The sequence below is a fragment of the Oreochromis aureus genome, linkage group 9 (genome assembly GCF_013358895.1).
Source record: "Oreochromis aureus strain Israel breed Guangdong linkage group 9, ZZ_aureus, whole genome shotgun sequence".
Lineage (NCBI taxonomy): Eukaryota > Metazoa > Chordata > Actinopteri > Cichliformes > Cichlidae > Oreochromis > Oreochromis aureus.
In genome coordinates, this window is record NC_052950.1 from 24,811,074 (window position 1) to 24,834,630 (window position 23,557).

The 23,557-nt window shown below is 41.0% G+C and overlaps 1 protein-coding gene across 1 annotated transcript; it reads left to right on the top strand.

Moving 5' to 3' along the window:
* Positions 1-1,606: 1,606 nt before the first annotated feature.
* Positions 1,607-9,969, top strand: si:ch211-37e10.2. Its single transcript, XM_031745784.2, has 5 exons — positions 1,607-1,750; positions 1,917-2,589; positions 3,179-3,738; positions 4,070-4,136; positions 4,321-9,969. Exons 2-5 carry the CDS (start codon positions 1,947-1,949, stop codon positions 5,850-5,852), a joined length of 2,802 nt encoding a protein of 933 aa, XP_031601644.2. The 5' UTR covers positions 1,607-1,750; positions 1,917-1,946; the 3' UTR covers positions 5,853-9,969.
* The last annotated feature ends 13,588 nt before the right edge of the window (positions 9,970-23,557 follow it).

Genomic DNA, 23,557 nt, shown 5'->3' on the forward strand with positions numbered 1-23,557 from the left:
TGGGAGGTGTAAACCTGCCAACCTGCAGTTATTTTCCCCACTCCCTCTTTGTGGTGCAATAATCAACACCGCAAGTTTGCACCGGGATAACAAGCAACTGCTAGCTGGATGTTTTTGAATGTATATGCAAGAACATACAAATGGATTCCTGATACAGTCCTCCTTGTTCTGCTTGGCTGAATTTATTTGCCATCTGAGGCCAATAAATGAGTACAATGAGGTTTGCTATTGTTAACATGGGCTAGGATGACTGCTGTGACTGGCTGAGTCGAAAATGTGAGCAAAAACGCTCAATATGTGACATGGAAAGACAAAATTAAAAGAGAAAAAGCCTTGATTATGTTATAATAAAATCAAAAGATACATTTTTACCAGCATTAAACTGTTTAATTGTACAGTGTGATGTCTTTAATCAAATTTACACTGCTGTGTGTTATAGAATACAAGCTTTACAGTAAATTACTGCCATTTGATTGGCCGTCATTAGCGAGTAAGTTAGTAACCTTTCGTCTTTACTTTGAAGATGAAAAGTTGCACTCTGGACGCAGCTACTTGTCTTTCTTGAGTTCTGCCTCGCCTCAGCTCCTCGCCTCTTTGCACCAGATGGGTACAGGAAATCTTTTGGATTCAACATTTTTAACAGCCACCCTGAATAGAAACGGTGGCTGGATGTGATTAATCGCTACAGGAGCCTCATTCATGGTGGCCCCTTTCCTTTGCTAAACCCTAACTCTGCTGTCAGTCACACAAACACTGGAAACCACATCCACACAAACATGTCCACAACAATCAAAGTCTTAACCCAAAATAACACCTCAGAAACCCTGAAACAATAATCACAAAACGTATAAATGAGTGATGTAAACGAAAACATGGACATTTCTAAGAGTCTGTACCCATGATGCTGTAAAATATCCAGCATTCTGCTTTAAATATTCCGAAATTTGGCTAAATCTTGAGTTATTCAGTTAAATATGATCATACAACTTTTGAATCTATTCATTTGGCTCCTGAACCTTTGAATAAGACAGTAATATCAGAACTGCTTAACTAATCACATCCATGCAAACATCATCCTCAGATAACCTTATGTGCTTGTGCAGAAGCACTAAAAACAAAAAAAGGAGAGGAATTGGGAGCGAGTCCAAAAACCAGATGTGTTTTTCACATTCCTGACTTCTGCCATAGGTCTCTTCAACAAAAGTTTGACCTCTGCTCGCTTTGTCTATAAAAAGGGTTGACAAGGCCAGTGCTGAAGCACGGAGGACGCTGGGTCGAGGACCAGCAGCTGTCTCAACATTCAGGGTGTGCTAAACAAAAAGTACTGTATGTTTTTGCAACTCAGAGGGCCACAGGGTCAAAGAAAAGTCAACAGTGAGCAAAGTGAAAAGTGAAAAGATGAGTTACAATTAAAATACATGTCATTTTTTTCCCTTTTGTTTATGTTTCAGTTTGAAATTAGGGATGTTTCAGTTTCAGGCATCAAAAATGTTATTTTATTCTTGTTCTTTCAAAACCTTTTACTTCAGAGGGGAACTCAAGGGAGAGGAGAGGGTGAAGGGTTAATTTGTAGCTGGGGAAACCTGATGCTAATTAAGTCTCAGGAATGCCACATACACTGACATTGTAGTGCCGAAGCCCTCAGAGTGGGTCAGGCATGGAGAGAGACGGCAGTAATGCGTGAGTCCAGTGTTTTTACTCCTTTGTGACGGTCGGGAAAAACCAGCCTCACCAAACCCTGGAGCTGAAGGTAATGTGCACAGATGAGCTGCCAAGTCTGTAAAGTTTGTTTCAGTTGTGTGAGAGGTGGCTTTAATCGAGAAGGAGATCAGTGATGGCTTGAGTTATCACCTTTGAGATTTTTTCCTCCAGGTTTTCCATTTGGGACTCTTACCTCGCGTTTCCTTCTTTTGCAGGCAGAGTAAGCCCACATATTAGATGCGAAAATGCTTTTACTGACATCTCTGCTGTTGCTGCAACTCTCCTGGGTATCGCTGCACAACGCCGCGCAAGCTGTAGCGGAGATTTGCCGGGGGACGCACTGCTATGGCGGAGACACCGGTGATCCAAGACCGTGCACCGGGGCGCACTGTCCAGGGAGCCGATCTTCCAGACCCCCGCGGCAGTTTAACCCGTCAACGCAGGGGAAAACGGCTCATGTAGCCGCCAGCCAACACCGCGTGTACCCGAGCTCTCCAAGAGCGGCATCGGAGACTTTTCCAGGTGCCCAGCTGCTACTGCGCGGGCGGCACAGCGACGGCAGCACTCGGAGGAGTGCGCCTGAAGTTTTACCTGCAGGATGCACCGATGCGGAGTGCGCTGTTCATGTGAAACAATTTCAACCCAGCAATGACACCCGAGACTGTAAAGGGATCGAGTGCAGACTGCCACTGAGGATACGGCCAAAAGCTCGAGCAGTGGCTTGTGTGGGAGAAGGATGTCTGGCCGGTTCAGAGGAGAGCGTGCCTCCTGTACATCTGTCGGACAGAGCCTCGCAGTTTCTGGGGGATTTTCCGGAGTTTGAATATCCATCGTCGGAACTTGGCGCAGCGCCTTTAGGTGTCCAGCTCACATGTGATATCAAGCCAGGTCTGCTATGTTCATCAAAATTCTCATCCAGCATTCAAATCAAGAACGTTTTTATTTATTTTACATTATATTATAAGCTCCTGCATGCCAGGAACAAAAAAAATATCCAGACTGTGCACACTGTGACTCTTGACAATTTCCTTAAAAGTGATATGTCATTACTAAAAGCTGTGCGTCTATAAATAACACAAATGCATGCTACTCTTTACTGACTTACAATCTCTCACCAATAATCAACACAAGAGTGTTCTGGAGACAAAGGACAACTTTGTTGACCTTCAGCCTCCCCCCACAAAAAGGAAAGAAAGAAAAGAAAAGATACCTGCAGGGCAAAGAGTAGCTGGACTGGAAAAATGTCTCAGAGTCAATTGCCCAGAAAATTTTGAATGCTTTGATGTGGCTCCATACAGGAAGCTTTTAGTAGGCTACACTTGCCAGTGGCTGGCTATGCAGCTGGAGTCACAGGCTGTTCACACTTACTGTCGGCACTGTTTGGAGAAGTCACACCTCAGTACAAGGCTTAACAACATCTAATCGATTTCTTCTCCCTGTTTTTCTTTCCCTTCACTGTGCATTTATTTCATGACAGGGGAGAATGAAGTTCCTTCAGAAGATGCCCTCATCTTGCACCTCCAGCTGTCCAAGGGGCAGGAGAAGCTTGTGGAGGCCCTGAGAGCCCAGCAGATTATCATCCGCGATCTGCAGCAGAAGCTCGCTGACCAACAGGAGGCCCTGCTGTCGCAGCAGCGTGAGATCCTGCAGCAGCAGCAGCGAATGTATGAGCAAATGGATGTGGTGAAGGCCCAGTACGGTCTTCTCTCAGACACCTTCAAACAGGTTTCCTTCCAGGGCCTGAAGGGTGAGCTGCAGAGCTACTTCGAGAGCCAGCTGGCTGGACTGCAAAGCCAAGCCCGCAGCCACCTGCAGAAATCCTACGCCGTCCACAAAGTGGACATCAACTCTAAGGTGATGGATGTGGTCGGGGAGGCTCACTTTCCTCAGCCTCTCCTGGGATGCCCTTCACCCTGTGGATCAGAGGAGTACTGTGACTTTCAAAAGGACCCACCTCGGTGTGAAAAGTGCACCATGTGTCCACCAGGTTTCTTCCTCATCTCGCAGTGCTCTCCAACTGCGGACAGAATGTGCCAGGTATGCCGTCATCCGATGTGTTGAAACAAACCGAGAGCAAAACAGGAAAAAAATGGAAACAAACAAAAAAAAAAAAGTGTGAAGCGGTTTTAGCTAGTTGAGGTTTCACGTGGTGGTTTCCAGTTAGTGGTTTCCAAGCATATGCCAGCATACGCCAAAATCCAAACATAGCTGATGTGGAGGTGAGAATGCTTATACTTTTGAGCCTAGATCGCTCATCTCATTTATTTCCTGATCAAGTTTAAATGCTTCACAGAATGCATCAGTTAAACCCAGTTATTGTTGTACAGGATACACTCATGGTGATACTTTTAATTTGCATGACTTGCAGGACAGAGACGAATGCCTTGAATTACCAAATATTTGTGGAGAGCGGGTGAAGTGCCTTAATACTCCAGGTGAGTTTGCAATGCCTATTTTGCTGATAATTAATGAGCCTTTATTCCTTATTTTTTCTCTGTTATAAAAACTTTTTCCACCACTTTATCTAAAACTTTATTTGCACTGAGAAAACAGCCACACTTTACTGAGCTTTGTGTCTATGCAGCTGTCAGAGCCTGTTTGGGCCTTTTTATTTTGCAGGGGGATTCAGGTGTCTGGGCATTTCTGAGAGAGATGCAATAATGGGCTTGTGCGGTCATGAATATTTCTACAACCAGGAGCTGCAGGAGTGCCAAGCCTGCTCTGACTGTGATGGAGAGCCTGTTACCGTTCCCTGTACAGCAGTCAGTGACACCATCTGTGGCCAGCTTTCGGAGACCCGGCTCTCTGAGTCTTGGATGGCGAATGTGGCAGTTCCCCCCGCCAGGTCATCTGGCACCCACATCTTTCCTGGGCTTCAGCTAAACATACGAAGCAAAGAAAAAAGCGATTTGCTGTCCAACCAGTTGGGCCAGTTGACCTTCCAGCAGCACGGGCTGGTGTGGTTGGATCATAACTTTGCAATTAAGCACAGTTGCAGGAACTTCCTCCAGTTGGGGATGAGGCTAAATGGGAGCCAGGAAGAGGAGGGTAAGGACCTCAGCGGTGTTCGCATCGAACAACCGGATGGGAAGTATTTCCAGGGGGTCAGCGTCAGTACCGGGGTGGAGGTGGAGCCTAACCACACCTTCACACTGCTGTTGAGGAGTCCAAATCAACACTGCAATCAGAGCAAAGATCTTCACGTGTACGATGCCGCAGGGCCCTCTTTGAGTCTGCTCTGGTTGTCTCATGATACTGGTGCTGTAGCTATGACAGCTCAGATGTCCCTACTGATGCACTACCAGACCAGCTACCGCCCAACTTTCCGCATAACCTCAGTTTCAGACCCCTACATGATCAGCCTGACTCATGACAACCGTGGGGTGCGCTTCACCGAGCGCGGAGTGGTCAAGTTTGTCCTTCAGCAAGCGTTTTACTCCATGGGGCACACCTGCATTCGAGAGGGTTTCTCCTTGATTGCCTATATTAACCGCAACGGAACTGGCCAAGAGGTGATGCAGAATTTTAAGACTGGTGTTAATTACAGGGACACTTCCATTACACTCTCTGGTGCTGTGAGCGTGGACAGTGGAGACATGCTCAACTTCGAGATCACATCCCCGTCTCAGTGCAACGTCCGCTATTTTGGGGACAGCACTGGAATCAGTATTTTGAGTCTCATCTGGATTCCTTCAGCAGTGTCGTCAGCCTTTACAGCTACTGTGTCCAGGACCGGTCTTCCCTTTGGAGCGGTGAGGAATAAACCTCTATTGTTCCAGCAGATCAGCCCAGATACACCGCAGGTCCACTTGGCCCGCTCTGGGGAGCCAAACAGCCGGAAGAACTTTATATTCCGCGAGAAAGGAACAGTGAACATAGCTCTCAACCTCAAGCTGATCCACTCTTGTAATATAGTTAAACTCACTCTGCAGCGGGTAGGGGGTCAGGGCAAGCAGGCTGGTCCTGTGGCTCAGCAGGTGTCAGGATCTATGCCTGAAGGAAGCGAGTGGGCCAGTGTAGGGCTGAGAGCCTCATTTCAGGTCCAGAATGGCACGGCTCTGTACGTCACGCTGGACTGTATCCGTGGACGAATTAACCAGATAGCACACGAGGGCGGCACTAACATTTCAATTCTCTGGGTGGCAGTGTGATCCAAGAAGGGGCTGAGCTTTTCTCATCAGTACATTTTGTGGAAAAAGACAGTTTTGCACATGTTGAATTGCAGAGCAGTTTCAAAATTCACCAAAGGACGAATACGGGCTGATAAAATGTAGTCTTCTTTTCCACATATCCTCTCACATTATCTTTAATGTATATTTCTGCACCTGTATATACGTTTATGATTATTTTTTTTGTAGGGTGTAACACTTAGATGCTAAAAGTACTGCTTTTTGCTTGAAGTACTTCGGCTGGTTGAGCAGTGACCAATTCTACATCAAATGTCTGAATGTGTGAGTGTGTGTGTGTCTGTATGTGTAAATGGTGTGCATACTTGGAAATGGTGCTTATGTATGTCTGTGCGTATGTACACACACATTGGCATGTCTACTTTTGCATATGAATCATTTAATATGTATATATTAATACTTAACATCCATATTGTATTAAACCTTTTTGTATTGAATTATGAGGTTGTTAAAGCAGTATTTTAACATTTTGGGAAATGCAGTGAACCATTTTCTGGAGGACAGTTTCATGAGTGGACCAGTGCAAACCTAGTGATTAGTTAGCACAAAAACTGCAAACAGGGGAAACAGGTGACCTGGTTTTAGCCAATAGTATGGAAATTTATTAGCATCTCTAATACAAATCAGCATTTAACCCAAGGAACATTCCCTGCTTCATCCATCTGTGTCTACAAGGCATAACCTTATTATATTCAGTAGTGATTCCAGTTAGAGTGTAGTTCTTTGAAGTCCAGCTGAAGCACGTGTAGTTGCATTTGTAGTTTATCTCTTGTAGTGTAATGTCTCTGTGGACTAGCTGAAAAGCAGATATCCACACAGAACCTTGCATTCAGTGTCTAATAACAAAATTTATAGAATTTATACACAATATGTCTGTGTAGGTTCTCAGTCGTCGAGGTCATGGTAGTCTTAAGTGCTTGAAGTGAACTAGCTCATGAATGAGGTTTTACCTGTCATCCATTATCTCTATCTGTAACAAGTTAGTGATGGGGGGGGTTCAGCAGCCCATAGGACCACAACTGCAGCAGTTAAATATCTGTGACTCTCCATCAGTTTTTAGAACCGACTAAGCCACTTGGATGAAAGGTAACATGTCTTCTTTCATCAGAAAGAAGTCATGTTGCCTTTATTTCAAGCACTTTAGGCATTCTAGCCAGGTGAACCTTTGCATCCTCACAGATACAGAAACTGTAACACCTTTAACCTATCAAATGTGTTAAGTCACAGCATTGCGTCGTAGGGTACCCACATTTTGGCAGTGCTCTAGGCTAGCACAGAAAACCTGGAAGCATATAAATACACTTCAGTTCCAACTAAAATGCAGGCTGGGGAGGTGTATGTTCTTGGCTTTGATTGGTAGCTTCTTGGCTTGTTGAACTCACTAGTCAAAATCACTTGGCAAATGCTCAGAGTTAGGAAATAATCCCTCATAAAGCAGCTAAATTACACATTAGCTTTTGCTGAGACTGTTAAGATGGATGTAGTCACCTTGACATCATCAACTGAACTTTTTACCTCTTGTTTCGTAGTCTTTTTTTAGCGTCTTGGCACCATTGTGGTGGAGAAGTCTGGTTCAGTCCCTTCTAGCTAGCAGAGATAAACAGCTAATAGCTACAGCTGCCTGTGTTGGCATTCACCTGTAGCAATTCAGTCAGCATTACACAGATATCATGAAGGGGCACCAACTTAGGATGTTATTAGTCTGTTTAAAGGACATCAAAGAAAACCAGTTTTTGCATCAGGCTGTGAACATCTCTACTGTGAATATGTGTTTTAAGTAGGGAGTTGAAGCTAGCCTCGAGGCTAATTTGAGGACCTGGAGTTTCTGGCACTTCTACAGTAGCTTCATTTTTTTCAGCCCTTGACGGCTCTGCTTTTTTGTTGTACAGATTAAACAAACACAATTTAACTTGTAAATCGTTGAGCTTTGACAATACTGGCAGGCTGTTTTTTTTTAAACTACTGCTCAAAACCAAGCCAGCTGTTTCCCTCTGTTTCATTCTCTGTGTGTAGCTAAACTAAGCTAATTTCATAGATAACACACCGATATGAGAATGCTATCATTGTTCTCATCTAACTTCCTTTCAAAATATGGTAATTTGCTGAAATATATAAAAACTAGTCTCACCAAATCTATTGTAGTACCATTTAAAAGAGCAGGGATTTAAAAAAAAATGTTGTTTTTGGTATTTATTTTATGAAGCAGGACCTTTGTATTCTGCTGTGGAATGCATATGAGTTGTCAGGTATGATAAAACAGTAAAAATATGTATAGTATGGAGTAAAGCACTGAGTAGACATGTAGTGATAGTGTCTGCTTGTACACATATAGTTTTGCGTAGTATTATGGAATATGCAAACATCTTCCTTTGTTATTCTTTTGCCTAAACGCTGTTCCTCTGTAAAGAGCTGCCCATGCATATCCCTCCTAATTGCCTCTGTGTGTGTTCTGTCCTCTGAACAATTAGGCATAATTAAGTGTTTCAGAGAGCTGGCAGCAAAGGCGCCGCTGAAATTCTTCACCTTTTTTCTCACTTCTTTGCACGCGGTGATACTTTTGAGGTGCTTTTAGACTCCCTGCAAGCTTCTTGTGGAACGTCAGTGTATTTACAGTATTCTGGTTCAACACCAAATAAAATATACATATATTTTGCCATAAAAGGAATTTCTTTTTTCTTTTGAAAAAAAAACCTGTTACTTTGCTGGCTTTATTCCAAAAATATCGACTTGTGGATGAAAAACAGTTTCACTGCTAATCCTCACCAGACGAGAAAGGTATTTTACAGAGTTATTGGATCATTGTAGTATATGTGTATGCGTAATGTGCCTCTAAGGATTCCTGTGTAGCCACATCATTGGACCTCTAATGTGACCTTTATTCTATCATCCCGAGAGTGATTTTATATTTTGGAACCACGTATCATGACAATCAACATTTCACAGTGAACAGCTATCAATTTCCATTAAATTGGCGGGTAAAAGTTTGACCTTTTGACAGTGTTCACTCAGCTCAACCTCAAACATACTGAAACTATTTTTAAAGCAGCCTTATTCGGCAGCAAAGGTGCCAAAATACCTGGAAAATCATACACTGTATTTTCCTCACAATTGGTCTTAATCAACTTCATATTATTCTTCCATCTATTCCACCTATAGAAGGCCTTCTTTAAGTTCTTTGGCTTAAATTTAACAAATAGCCTATGAGTCAAAGAAGGGAGAGAGCAAGAGACAGGGGTGAGGGTGAGGGGGAGTCTGCATGCGAGAAACAATCAAATGTTTCTGTCGGCTGCCTGAATTGGAAACAGGTGTTTTGGTGCAGCACTGCTCCAGATGTTTGACGCTGTAGATCAAATGAGACTCTCGGCACATGAAGAGTTTCAGAGACATCAGAGAGAGAAACAGGGACAGAGAAACAGAACAGGAAAGGGAAAACACAAAGGAGAGAGAGCTATGTGTGTGTATTAAAAAACCCAAACTTTAAAGCTCTTCCAGTTCTATATTAGCAATGAATTAAAAAAGTACGAAGTGATGAAACTCTTGTTCCCTATATTGCTTATTTTTGTTCCTCATAGAATTGTGTTTTTGTGGTTTTGTTTTCACTGTAGCGCTAAAAAATTCCCCTTCAATCAACTTCCAGGGGTCGATGGATAAAAAGCTCTGACAAACCCACTTTATGGTACCTTTCTGGACCAAATGGAAGGCAGAGAAATTTAGCGATTAGCTGGGGAAGCTGCTAAATCAAGTAAAGAGGCAGATTTTTTCCCCTTGAATGGATAGGAGTTAAAAAACTAAGACTATAGGCTTACATTCATCAAGAGTCCAGATTGTGGGAGATGGCACAGTGATTGTTGTGAGACTTAATGCCCAAAGGTGATCCATCACAGTAGCACTTAAATATGAAGTTTGGCCAACAGTTTAGGAACTACCTGCACCACAGTCTATGCGCAGCAGGCATTTTTTCCTTTATTAGAGGAATTATGTGACTTGGATATCAATTCTGTGATCATTAATACAATATTATCATATTGTTTGCTAACCCCCAGCAAGGCTGAATCTAAAATAAATAAATAAATAAGCTGTAATTAAAACAGATCAAGACACACACAAAAAAACAACGTCAATATCAAATGGTGAAAGGTTCAGGTTAAACTACATTTATATTTTTAAAATAAAAGTTTTTTTCTTTTTTGTGTAATTGGTGGCAGTAGAAAGAGGCTAATAATGAATAAAGTAATCACATCGTAAGTACTAGGGGCTGAACTGTCTGCCTGTGTAGGTCTGTGACTATGCAGAGTGAATGATTTTGGTCATGGGTCATCTCCAGTCAACCAAGCCTTCTGCTCAACCATCTCTGACTTGCACAAAAATTCTTTGGCAGCAAATTTGAACATTTATAATGAGTGCTGTGAAATTTTAGCCCCATATATTAAACTGATTTCAAGATAGAGTCTTTGAGAAATGCTCCATCAGTGGAGTTGAAATCTAAGTGCGATGTTTGAACATGGATATCCCAAAGAGTATTACTGATAAAAGCCTAAAATTTTCACTGGTATTATTTTTTTTACCATCAAAATTAACCAGGATCTGTAATTTGGGAGAAATACATCAAACATTGTCTAAGTTCCATATTTGAGCACACATTGCAAAAAACTTTTTAACATAAAATTGTGACAAAATAAAGAAAATTAAATTCACGTTCAATTTGAAGTATTTTTTTCTAGTTTGTGCTTAAATATGGGGCTTTGCGGGAGTGATGGACTAGACCAAATTAAGGCATTTTTAAATGTTTTGCATTTGACTGGCTGTTCCATACATTCTTTTTTTGTCACTGCCCCTGGTTACAGCAAACTGCTGCAACATGTAGATGAAGATCTGCAAAGCTGTGTGCAGGCTCTGCATATGACCAACAAACAATATTATATTTATACATATCGACCAAATGCTAGTCTTAATTAGCAAGTATTAGCAATTGAGGGTCTTAATTAGAATTTACAGGGATCGGGACTGAGTAAACACCAAAGATCAGTATATAAAAATATCAGAGAGAAACAAGCAAGATTCTTTGAAGAAGAGCAGGATTGGAATATGATGTTGCATCTGGAAAAATCGAAGGGAAAAGAAGAAGAGGCAGAAGAAAACAAACCATTATTGACAGAATGAAAGACTGAATGAAAAAAACCCCCCACCAAACTGTTTAGAGCATCTTGGAGTAACACAATCGCCATTTGGCACAGCACTTAAGAAGAAGAAGCGGGTAGAAAAACAGTAAAACCACTGACAGGTAAATAACTCTGATAAAGTGTTACAAAGTACCGTTCTGCTCGGAAACCTTCGGTCCTGGCATTTATGTGGATGTTTGCTCATGATTTGGGCTGCCACCCACCCAAACATTGGTGCAGAACAAGCACACTGACCAAGGCAATGCCATTCTGACAACAGTGGTCTCCCCAAGCAGGACAAGTACGCCCCTCCACACCACAAAACTGTTTAGGAATGACAGGAGACACACTTCAAAGAGCCCTAACTCCCCAAGTCCCAGTCTAAAACCCCCAGAATTCTCCCATTCATGCCCCAACTGTTTTGTCAGAACTGTTTTGGCAGCACAAGAGGGACCTATTTACTATTAGGCAGGCAGTTTAGCTGGTTTTGATCTTGCAGCTGATGTGTGTTCAGAGACGTGACGTAATTCTAGGCAAAGCAATTGTTCATCTGTTAAACGCTCCGCTACGTTCAGAACTTTTCACTCCTGGAAACTCTGATGCAGAAGCAATAAATATGAACAAAAATTGTAACATTACAGCCTGAACAGGCAGCTGAGAAGCAGGATGGTATAAAGCTGTCTAAAGCTGCAGGAAACTTAGAAGGGAGTTTGGTTAATCTATCAAAAGAATAAAAAAATGGTAAAATTCATAAATGTTGTCATTTCAACAACATAAAAGGTGCTATGCCTTTTAATGGGCTGCAGACTTGCATGCCAGTATTTTTGTGGCTAAACAGAGAGACATCATTTATCACCACAATGCATCTGTTGTGAGTTTATTTGCTTTCCAAGGGTTTTTGTGTTTGTGGTTCGCTCAGTCGATGACATGCGAGCTACTTTGACAAAAATCACTGATTATTCGAAAAGCAGCAGTGTTGCAGCAACCAAGCCATCCGGCAAAGTCTAATATTACCCCTTCTCGTGTTTACATAGTGTTTAGCTTAATATTCTGGATGTGAATCAGCATCATTTGTGTATGTTTGGAGCAAAAATACAACATGGTGTCAGTTCAATAGACACATCAGTCACAGTGATTTGTAGTCGAGGTGAACACCCTCCTAACCGAAACCTGGCCCCAGTCTGCTCCGATGTTGACTTAAAAAGGACAAAGCCGGAGACAGGCTTGCTTTAATCAGAAGCGGATGTCACTGTATGAGCCAAGGTCTCTCATCTACGGGGAAATGTTTAGACCATGTGGTCACGTTAGACACTGTAAACCTCCACAAAGTGCGTTACACTAGTGCGCTATGGTGGATTTATGGGGTGTGAAGAAAATTTGTATCGGTGTTGTTGATGTTTTACATCCAGATTTTTCGTTTCTTTTGAGAATTAATCAAAGCAAATAGTCAAAATGGGGAAATTAAATCCACCGCAAAGCCTGAAATGTCTTCATTGTAAAGTTTTTACCAGACACTTGAGTTATAGTCATTAAAAACACTTTTTTTTATTATACAGTACACCTGCCAGATGACTGTAGCTCACTTTGCATTTTCTTATAGATCTTTCCATGATGTAAATCTTTTAAATTTCTCTGTTTTTTTAAACTTTGTGCACTGACGGATGCAATCCTTTAGACAGGAAACTGAAGTGTATAGGTCTACATCTTTCTGCTATGGTGACATTCCAGATAATATGCCCTCTGAGAGGTATTTAAATTGCTGTTTGGGATTGTGAAGCATACGTTTTAATGTACACATTGGCTCCTTTTACTTCAGAATTGTATAGGACACCTTATTTTAATAGATGGAAAAAGTCATAGTGACTTGTGGGTGAGAGACGTTTAGCCAGTGAGCATAATGACAAAAAAGAATCAAGAAGAAAGAATTTTATGGTCGGGAATGATAAAACTGAAAGACAAGAAGTATGTGTTATGGCACCAGTGCTTTCAGAGACAGGTAGATGCTGACTAGTTTGGTAGATGTCTGTCAGGTATCAAACCAGCTAAGTTGGATTGTCTAAAATCAATGAAGTTTCAAGCAAATTATGACTTTAACTCTGCTTCTGCTGTTCTGTGACATAGTTTAGTCTAACATAAAGCCCACTGTGTAACTTCCATGCACTCAAGGACAGATCTGCTGCATCTATATCGTTGACTGGCTGTCTCTCAGTCTTCATTTCATCACGAATTCTCCATCATCCTCCTCTTTTATGCATCCACTCATCTGTTGCAGTTTCCTCCCCCTCCTTCGTCCATCTGTGCTGGTGTTTCTCACCTCATTAGAGAGGTTACTGATGCATGAGGGAATGAGCTGGCAGGTCAGTAGCCACAGTGAGATTCATATTGAACAGCTTGTGAAAAGTTTTGCAGTCTGACAAAAAAGGAAAAAGTTCACCACCGAGCTCCTTTAAATTGAATTTTTTCTTTAAATGTCACTGGATAGATTTAGTTCTATCAAGGAAAAAAAAACACTTAAAAAGAAAATAGCTATTCTGCAGTATAATTTACGAAACTTGTTTCTATTGGATATTGTGGCTAGGCAAAACCTATACTGGCACCGAAAATAATCAGGCTGGACATTCTCTATCTCCCTTTTCCAGACTTGGCAAGGGCTGTGCATAGTTCCCTCCAGTGTCTGGTAAATTCCCAGATCACCAGGAATGCAGCATTTAATTTTCTTGTTCTTTAGCTGACCTTAATCATTTCTGCGTCAAGGTCAATCTGAAACTCCAGAGCCATGGGGATCAGTCAGCCTGGCTGTGGAAGTGAATGTGTGTGTGGGGGGGGAGTATACACAAGTATATGTAAAAGGGAGTGAGGCCTGTCTTGCTGTCTTCATGAAGAGGCCATTTAATGCGCTGATGATGAATAATAGGTTGGCTGAATGTGAGCGCGCGAGCCCCTCTGGTGTATATTTAAACGGCGAAGAGATGCTCCCTCACTCGTATCAACTCCCCGGTGGTCCGTGAGGTTAATTGCTTTCTCCGGCAGGAGCTTACAGATTCACTATCTTACAGAATGCATCCATACAAATGACTCTGCGCATACCACAATAAGTTAAGCAGGGTGCTGTGTGTGTGTATACGGTTGGTATGCTCTGCAGCAGAACATCATGTATGCTTAGGTAGCAGACACGGTGCACAGTGAGGTCATAGAAGCTAATGAGGACAACTGACTCTGACTAATGAAGTTGGCTTAACAGACTCGCAAGACAGAGGTGATGCTGTATTCAGAGTAGACTATACTCACATGCATATGAACTTGAGTGACATCCCATACTTAATGCATAAGGTTGGCCTACCCTTTGCAGCTATAACACCTTCAACTCTTCTTGGAAGTCTTTCCACAACTTTGTGGAAATTTTTGACCATTCTTCCAGAAGAGCCTTTGTGAGGTCAGACACTGATGTTGGACGAGAAAGCCTGGCTCACAGTCAATTCATCCCAAAGGTGTTATAACGCATTGAGGTCAGGGCTCTGTGCAGGCCAGTCAAGTTCTTCCACACCAAACTCACTCATCCACGTCTTTATGGACCTTGCTTTGTGCACTGGTGCGCAGTCATGTTGGAACAGGAAGGGGTCAACCCCAAACTGTTCTCACAAACGTGGGGCAATAAAACTGTCCAAAATGTCATGGTTACTTTCACTGGAACTAAAAGACCAAGCACATCTCCTGAAAAACAACCCTGCAGCGTATTCACCTTGCCACCAAAATTTACACTTGGCACAATGTAGTCAGACAAGTATTGCCAAACCTAGACTCGTCCATTGGACTGCCTGACTGAGAAGTGTGATTCATCACTCCAGAGAACACACCCCCACTAATCTAGAGTCCACTGGCAGTGTGCTTTGCACCACTGCATCCAATGCTTTGCATCGCGCTTGATGATGTAAGGCTTGGATGCAGCTGCTCAGCCATAGAAATCCATTCTATGAAGCTCTCTACACACTGTTCTTGAGGTAATGTGAAGGCCACGTGAAGTTTGGCGGTCTGTAGTGACTGACTCTGCAGAGTCGTGGCTGAGCCGCTGTCATTCCCAATCGCTTCCACTTTGTTATAATTCTACTAACAGCTGACTGTGGAATATTTAGTAGCAACGAAATTTCCCAAATGGACTTGTTGCACAGACAGCATCCTATCACGGTACCATGATGGAATTTGCTGAGCTCCTGAGAGAGAAATTCTTTTACACACCTGTGGCCATGGATGTGATTGGAACACCTGAAATCAATTATTTGGATGGGTGAGTGAATACATTTGGCAATACAGTGTAAGGAAATAGCACCTATAATTAAATATGGCAAATTGGAGAGGTTTGTAACTGCTAAACAGTCAGTTGTTTTCACACGAAATGCAGCTTATATGAATCCTTGATGTCTTGTTCCATCTTTTCTTTGGTGTCTCTCTGCACAGTCATCTGGCCTCGTAGCTGATGTGTGTATAATATGAGGGATTACATGATTAGTCATGCTGTAAACAAGTGTTTGCCAAGATTCTCTGAACCACATCATGTCAAGGTGAAACATGAGCACCGCTGAAATGTCAAATTCCAGTCCTGAGTAGGGAATCGATAAATGAAAACAGGTAGAGTAGGGTTCATGGGTTAAAACAAAATTTTAAAGTCAGCCATGAAACTATAAAAAAAGAACACAATTCTTTTTGGTTTCATAAGACTGTGTTTTTTCTATTAAGTTGTGTTCACTGACTTCTGTAGTGAATTTGGTAGAAAAATACCCCAGGCTGAATTGTACTGAGGCTGAAACTAATGCAGTGAGGAATAAAAACAACACTGATGTATCATCACGTTAAAAAGTCAGTACGGCAAACATTTACACTTTCACACATTTACATTTTCACACACATCAGTAACATTTTAGGTCTATAAAAAGTGCAGACTGAAGGAGGAACTGATAGGGAAACCCTGAGGGAACTAAACACACTGTGAATAAACTCTAAACAGGAAGTGAAGCTTCATAAAGACCAAGAATTCAAAACTAACCCTACTTAATTGATACGTGAGTTCAAATAAACAAGAAAACTAAAGCAGAGCATGACTAGCATGAAAAAGCCATCAGAACCCAAAAAACATAAAAATTCAACAATTTGACTTCAAGCACAAGAATAACAGCACAACATAAACATAAATAACACAAATACAGCAAATAAAACAAAACCAGAGGACTGTAAAAACTCTTTAAACACCAGCCAAGCAGTGTCACAGAAAAATAACAGGAAGCAAACAAACATCCGTATCTCTAAGGCTGAGATAAACACATGCAAACTCCACCCCGCCTAAAACAAAAACATAAAGCTCAGTAACTTCTTGCAATTAGGAGACACAACAAACATTACGCTAAACAGGTTGCAACCACAAGTATGGCAATTTCAAAACAACAGCAACAAACACAGTGCAGAAGTGCTTTTACGCTCACATAAAGTGCATTACCAGTACCTGGATGGTGTGCTGCTCAATGGATCCAACAACCATCCAGTTTTCAATCAATAGGCAGAGGATGCTTTCACAGTGCCAGTAGTGATGCCAATGCTAGCTGGCTAAATAATAGCGTCAGACTTTTTTGTATTATTATTATTATTTTTTGACATTAAAGCTACACTGTTTGAGCATAAATATACAATGAAGTTGTAATGATGTTATAAATATGAAGGATTGTCATTTCCTTTATGAAAACAAGTAATATTTTATGTTGGTAAGCTAATCTTGGCAACCGGTTGATTGGCACAGCATTAGCAGCCGATGTTAGCATACCCAGAAAAATTGCATAACTTGCAGGATCTGACTTCAGGTAATTCTAACCTTGTAAAATTGACTTACTAGGCAAATAAATAGATTTTTAATGGGGGCAAATTGTGAACTCTATTAAAACAAGTCAAAAACTACCTAACTTTAATTCAGCCTCCCCTTCAAACTTATCTCCTGCTCACCCTTACTGTCTTTAGCTCATGTTTGTCTTCAATGAACTGGCTGTTGTCTCGTTGATAAGCGACCTAGGAAACTATTTAAATCTACTCCTGGCTTTCAGAGTTGGCTGGTCATCTGACAAGTAAAGCTACACGTTGAGAAACAAATGCATGCTTTGTTGGGTTTTTTTTGTTGTTGCTGTCAACAAAACCCTCTTTCATAAGCTGACAAGGCTTTCTTCCAAGCAAATCCAAACACTAGGTATTACCTTACAGTTTCTAGGTTAACACAGAGGCAGAGGGAGAATTTAAGCAACTTAGACTGCATAATGAGTGCCACCAACTTCAGCAGACACCAACATCTGGCTTGGCTTAGTCATTGTACACACACACTTGTACATGCACACACTCGATTTGTTTTCAGGAAAGACTTCAGTCGTTTAGAAGAGAGTCTGAGAACCCTTTTGCCCTTTCTGTCGAAATGCTTTGGTAAACCTCTCTCGAGCCAGCCACCCTGATTTTACCATCTGCTGGTTCGCTCATAAATCAGATTCAGAAAGGAGTAATGTCGCCATCTTAAACTTTATGACATGTTTGCTACATTTCTCCTACCTGCAGCCTGTGTGTTTGGAACGAGCAGCTTGTCTCCTCTTTGTGTAACAGCATGTAGGATTATACAGTGTCGGGGCTTTACAAGGCCTGTGACACGGTCAAGGCTGCTGCAAACACTGAGCAGATCATCCAGGTGACGCTAGTGATAAACTGCTCATGTGGGAACATCTCTGATCACTCAGCGGAAGGAAGCTCTCAGAGTAAATCCTTGAGAATTGCCAGACCTGGTCAGTTAATCGTTGCGCTTTGAGGCAATTTTTAATCTGTAAAAGCAGCGATGAAAATGTTTAGACTCTGCAGAAGACTGAACTGCCCGTCTGGAAGATAACAGTGGCAGAGAATCTATAGAGGCAGCACATCAGAGTTGATTGAAATTAATTTGGAAGTCTCATGACACAAGAATCTAAAATGTGATGGCGAGAATACACATAGGTAATTCCTTGATGATAATTAATGAAGAATGAGCTGACAAGCCACTTTGTCTCTGTGGAGGATGTAAAACTCCCACTGTGTAAGGGAGGCTAGCGCTCATAATGACTTTTCAGATAGTGAGGAGATAGAGATTAGATTTTATTGGAACTTTTAATGTTTTACTTGAATGTAGTTATTATAACATTATATTTTATTAGTTTAGTTTTAATTAGATTTTTAAGAATCTGTTGAGTTTATAAACTTTATAACTTCAGGGTTTAAAAAGTGCTCTACTCTTCATTAGCTCATAAAGGCTCAGCTGTGATACCTCCCTCCTACTGACAAATCTCATTTAGGGCACAGTGCCACAGAAATGAGTCAGAAAATAAATTTACATTTTATAGTCTGGATTTCCTTGACACAATGTCATTGGGCTTTTTGAAAAGTTAGATACCAGAAGTTGTTAATACGACCTAATACAATGCTTTTCTTCTTCTACATGAAATCCCAGAAAGTTGATTTTGTTCATCTGGACAAACTTTTAACTTCCATACCTGGATGATTGAGCATACATCAGTATCTTCATGAAATGTTTAGTAAATACTATCCTTGTTGCATGCCCTGGTGAAAGTTGAAGAAGCCATTAAATAAGTCTCAGACATTGTTGATGACATTCAGTGTCTTAATACCAGAGGCGGGAGTTTAGTGGTGGTGATATCGGCATTGTGGTGTTGTTGGTCTGTAGCATAAAATTTGTGTTTTATTCAAATTGATTGCATTCAAAATCACAAAACTGCATACATTTGTGGCGATTCCTACTGAACAAAAGTAAGAGCATCATAAAGATTTATTTTTCACATTGGAATTGAGGTTTCTCATAGATGTCATGCTCACATTGTCCACCGTTTTGGATGCGATGGATGGTTGGCAGTGGTTGTTGGAGGTTGCTGGGTCTTGGGGGATGAAATTGGTTGCACAGCCTAGTAATGATTGCTCTTTCCTTGGTTACCTGTAGTTATTCATCTTTGTCTGAAAATACTTGCTAACAACTAGCCTTGTGATAGTAAAACTTGTAAAGAGTTCAAGGTGCCCCAGCGATTGTAGCTAACATGATTCACAGGGCACAACTTTTAATTTGACGGCAAACAGTTTTTATTTGTGGTTTGTGTTGCACTTTTTGCTGTTTTACTTGAGCTCGGAGAGTAACTGGACAACTTTGTGCACATGTTTGTCACTTCTATTTAAACTATGACTGCAAGAATATGCAGCCAAACCAGTCACAAGGAGCTTTTTGCAAACTGGTAGGAATATACATTTTTCTCAGCAGCCCAGCTGTTGCTATGGAAGACTGTGCATTGGGGATAATTGGGTGGTGTGTCTGGGACTTTAGCAATAATTCGGTCAGAAACTGCCAGCAATCACTTGAAAACCTTTAGAAGATGCACATTTCTTCCTCACAAACGGTGATTGTCAGATGGTTGTGGACTGGTTTCTAGGTCTGTGTAACTGGGGGCTTATTTACTCGATCCTATATTGTCACCACGATTGTCAGATGTCCAAAATGGCAAGGAAATGAATGTTACATGGTCAACTGTCACGAGTCTGTAAAACTCAATAATCCAAACAGAAAAATCCCACAGCTTTTTGTAGAGGCAATCAGGGCATAACTAACTTTATCATCATCATCATCATCATCATCATCATCATCATCCCTGTGGCGCTCTGGTTAAGTTAGCCTGATTATATCTACAAAAGTATTTGCAAGGAACTTTCAAACACACCTGCATCCAACTACTCCTTTTCATGCTTTTTTTCCTGGCTAAATTAATTAAGTTTCAGTTTTTTAATCCACTAATTCCTGCTCTCTTCTGCAGTTGGGACTATTTCTAAGGCTTTTAATCTAAGTGGATGGGCAGGGATGCCCCCCAAAATAGAGGCTCTCCATGAAATCCAAATCACTGAAGATGGACAGAAGAATACATTTTGGTTATAAAGTGATTCTAACTGAAATGCTGAGGACTTTTAATCTGATAATTAAGAGGTAACAGATAATATAGAATGAGAGAGATGCATATCTTCAGCTATAACTGAACCAGGACCATTACAGTCTTGTGGCATGGGCTATAACCATCTGGCTACTAGAGCTCTCCAACAAATTTTCCAGATCTGATAAGACATAAAGGCAGGATTTCTCCTGTTGGAACAAGAATATCAAAAGCTAATGTCTGGATTTCCAAAAACTTTTCTGAGGAAAATGTGTGTCTAATAACACCTTTGGCCTCGGGCTCTTTTCTGAATCTAATGTTTTCAAGAAGTAAGTTAAGTAAGGAAGCTCTGTTCTCTCACAAACCCTTTGGTTGTATGTGCTATCCTTGATGCTATGTTTGTCAGTTCTGTTTGGCCATGCTGTCAAAATCCATCCATTCAGAGTCACAGCAGGGGTTGGAGCCTCTCCAAGCTCTCACAGGGCAAGAGGAGAGGACCATCCCGGACAGCCAATCAGTCCCTTTTTTCAAGCTCTTCAAATTCACTGTAACGTTTGCTTCACCAACCAATGGCAGCCAGACTGAGGACTCCAGTTGCTATCTATTACCTTCAGCTTCAGCTCTGCTATATCAAACTGCTACTCAGTGAAGTCTGTCCAAAAAATATTTGTATAAAAATATACATTTTGAATCCCCTTGTGTTTGCAATCACCAGACAAGTTGTTATTTTCCAAATGATCACTTTTTATAGAACTTTAATGAACTTTTGATTGCCTGCACAAAACATCAAATTCACTGCACAAATGTAAATGAGATCTTAAAAACTATTAAAACAATATTTATTTGACTTTTGCCCACAGGCAGAATGAATACAACAAATGAGGTTACTGTGTACGTGATCAGAAGAGGAACCCGTTTCACTTTGAGAACTTCTGCTACACTTAAATTAGAACTTCAAAAAAAGACATAGAAGTCGAACATTTCCATTAGTGCAATCATGAAAACAAACAGCATGTTGTTTTTTTATATTATATGCTCTTAATGATAATTATTGCACCCCCTGAAGCTATTTTTTTAAACAGAATTAATCTGGATACATCTCCTGCATTTGGCTACTATAAGCAAACAAAAGAGAACAGCTAAACATTAAGAAATACAACCCAGATGTGCTAATAATGATTTCGCTGTGGTATAGGAAACACAATAACACGGTCACCATTAAACTATGAACAGCGTAGCTATACAGGATGAAGATTCGACACAGCTGATTATCTGTTAAAATCGGGTCCACAGAAGGTTCAAGAGTGAGATGCTGATCAAGTCTGAAACTACAAAGATGCAAAATATAATCTCTCTTACTCATCTACATCTTGGGGAATAATCAGGTGTTGGAGACAGATCAGTGGCTGTGCTGAACTGTCTTGACCCGCTGTGTGGAAACAGTTAACCAACTGAATGATTCCAGTTTTTATTTGTAATGTTAAAACCATCCATTTCCTCTGAGTGCTGTCAGTGGAGCCAGCTGATAGTGAGCTCCCCAGATGTTTTGTTTAAATCATGCGTCTCCGTCTTATCGGGCCTTTAAATCGCTCGAATAAACAAAGTGTGATTCTCTGTCTGGTTATGAGGTGAAACTTGGTAAGAGAGACACAGCAATCATTATAATTTATAATCTTTTAAAAAACTTCTTCTGTGACGCAAAGCATCTGCTAATCCTTCGCATTACTCGGGATGTCTTTTTAAATCTTTTCTTCTTTTCTTTGGACTCAAAAGGAAGATGTGATCAGAAATGAATGAATGTAAATGTAAAAATAACAACTCGTGGAGACAACACAGGAAAAATCATTTTTATTTGCCAAAAAAATAAATAAATAAATAAAAAATTCCATCCACATTTGCTGCACACGCCTGCTTTGGTGGCAGAAACAAACTTCCTGTGGCTTCCTCGTGATGAAAATTGTGAGGCAGCAGTGCCACCTAGAGGGACGAGAGCAACCTGCCAGTGAAGATGCTCAGAAATACTTCTTTTCTTTTTGCTTAGTCAAAAATTACCAAGCCAATTTTCATGGACCACAGTGGAGCGATGTAGTGCAAAATAGAGCATTGGCCTTGGAGAGAGATCTGCTGTTGTAGATTGAACTGTGCTACTTTGCATTAATGTATACTTTAATGATCCCCGTGGGGAAATTCCTCTCTGCATTTAACCCATTCACTCTGTGAAGCAGTGGGCAGCCTTCGATCATGGGGCCACCACTCTACCTGCTGAGTCATCCCTGCCCCCAAATATGAACACTTTATTAGTGCAGGGTGTTCATATTTGCACTATTGTTTTTGGTGTTTGAATGTATTAGATAATAGCATTTTTATTATGCCCATTTGATTATTAAAAGGGATTTTAATCTGCTCTGACTGCTTGTTAATGTATTTATACATGTGGAGATACATTTAATACTCTAGTTCTAAATTCCTCTTTTCCCCCTTGAGTATGTTTTAGAGTTAATTATCGGTAGAGAATGCTGCTTTGTTGATTCGTTTGATGTCTGAAAACTGAGTCCATGTACTGCACTGTGACTTTATAACTCAAGAGGCAATAAAAACCATGACTGTAAAGGTCTGAAAGAGATTACATAAATGCCAACAGTGCTCCACTCACACTACAGATCCATTTTTACTTTGTAGTGCCGTAAAAGTGCCGCTTATTATGTCCCACTTAACCATTCAAGGACTTTTCCCCTAGTTTATGTAACACGTTAAATGTTTTCTGTTCATGTAACACTGTGCTTTGGCCAATATGAGTCCGAAATAAACTTTTATCAAGCATAAGGTGGTGAGTGAAAACGTAGCTCTGAAAACTCTAGGTCTGGATCAGAAATTTCTAATTACGCAAACGTCATGCCATGTTGGTGTTGTTCCTGCAGTATCATGATAATGGTACACATAGTTGCAACTGACCAGTCGCATTGTTGTGATGTCATAGCTTTGCACCGCATGGAAAAAACAAAAGATATGCCTTTGTTTATGGTAATCATTTTGATTATTTTCTTTATCAATGTATCTAATAAAATAAATAGATTATCAAATTAGGTTTGCTGTTAGCCAGATTTACATTACTCATGTCAGTTTGCTAAGGATAGGTTTTAATAGCGTTAGCCAAATTCTTTGCTAATGCTAACTGACTGCTAAGTCTAAGGAGCTTGGAAAGAAAAGCGTCTGGACTTCTCTGAGTTGCTTGAAGACGTTTCACCTCTCATCCAAGAAGCTTTTTCAGTTCTAAGGTCAAATTTTGCCACCTCGACAGGACAAGACACGGCTGTCCATCTGCATCTAAAGGACAAAGGTCACTCTTTTCAGGACACCAATGTTCAGATTTTGGACAGAGAAAACAGATGGTTTGAAAGAGGAGTGAAAGAAGCCATCTATGTCCACTGTGAACAACCATCTTTGAACAGAGGCGGTGGCTTATGACACCAACTGTCTGTCATCTATAATCCAGTTTTGAGATCCCTTCCCAGATGCCTTAATGCCCACTCACATCCTGGGCCAT

What these genes read in the sequence shown, in the direction of transcription:
- si:ch211-37e10.2 (XM_031745784.2), top strand. Translation starts at nt 1,947, where the DNA reads ATGCTTTTACTGACATCTCTGCTGTTGCTGCAACTCTCCTGGGTATCG. An exon ending in CTGCGGACAGAATGTGCCAG is followed by an intron (nt 3,739 to 4,069) that starts GTATGCCGTCAT and finishes CATGACTTGCAG; the next exon opens with GACAGAGACGAATGCCTTGA. An exon ending in GAAGTGCCTTAATACTCCAG is followed by an intron (nt 4,137 to 4,320) that starts GTGAGTTTGCAA and finishes TTTATTTTGCAG; the next exon opens with GGGGATTCAGGTGTCTGGGC.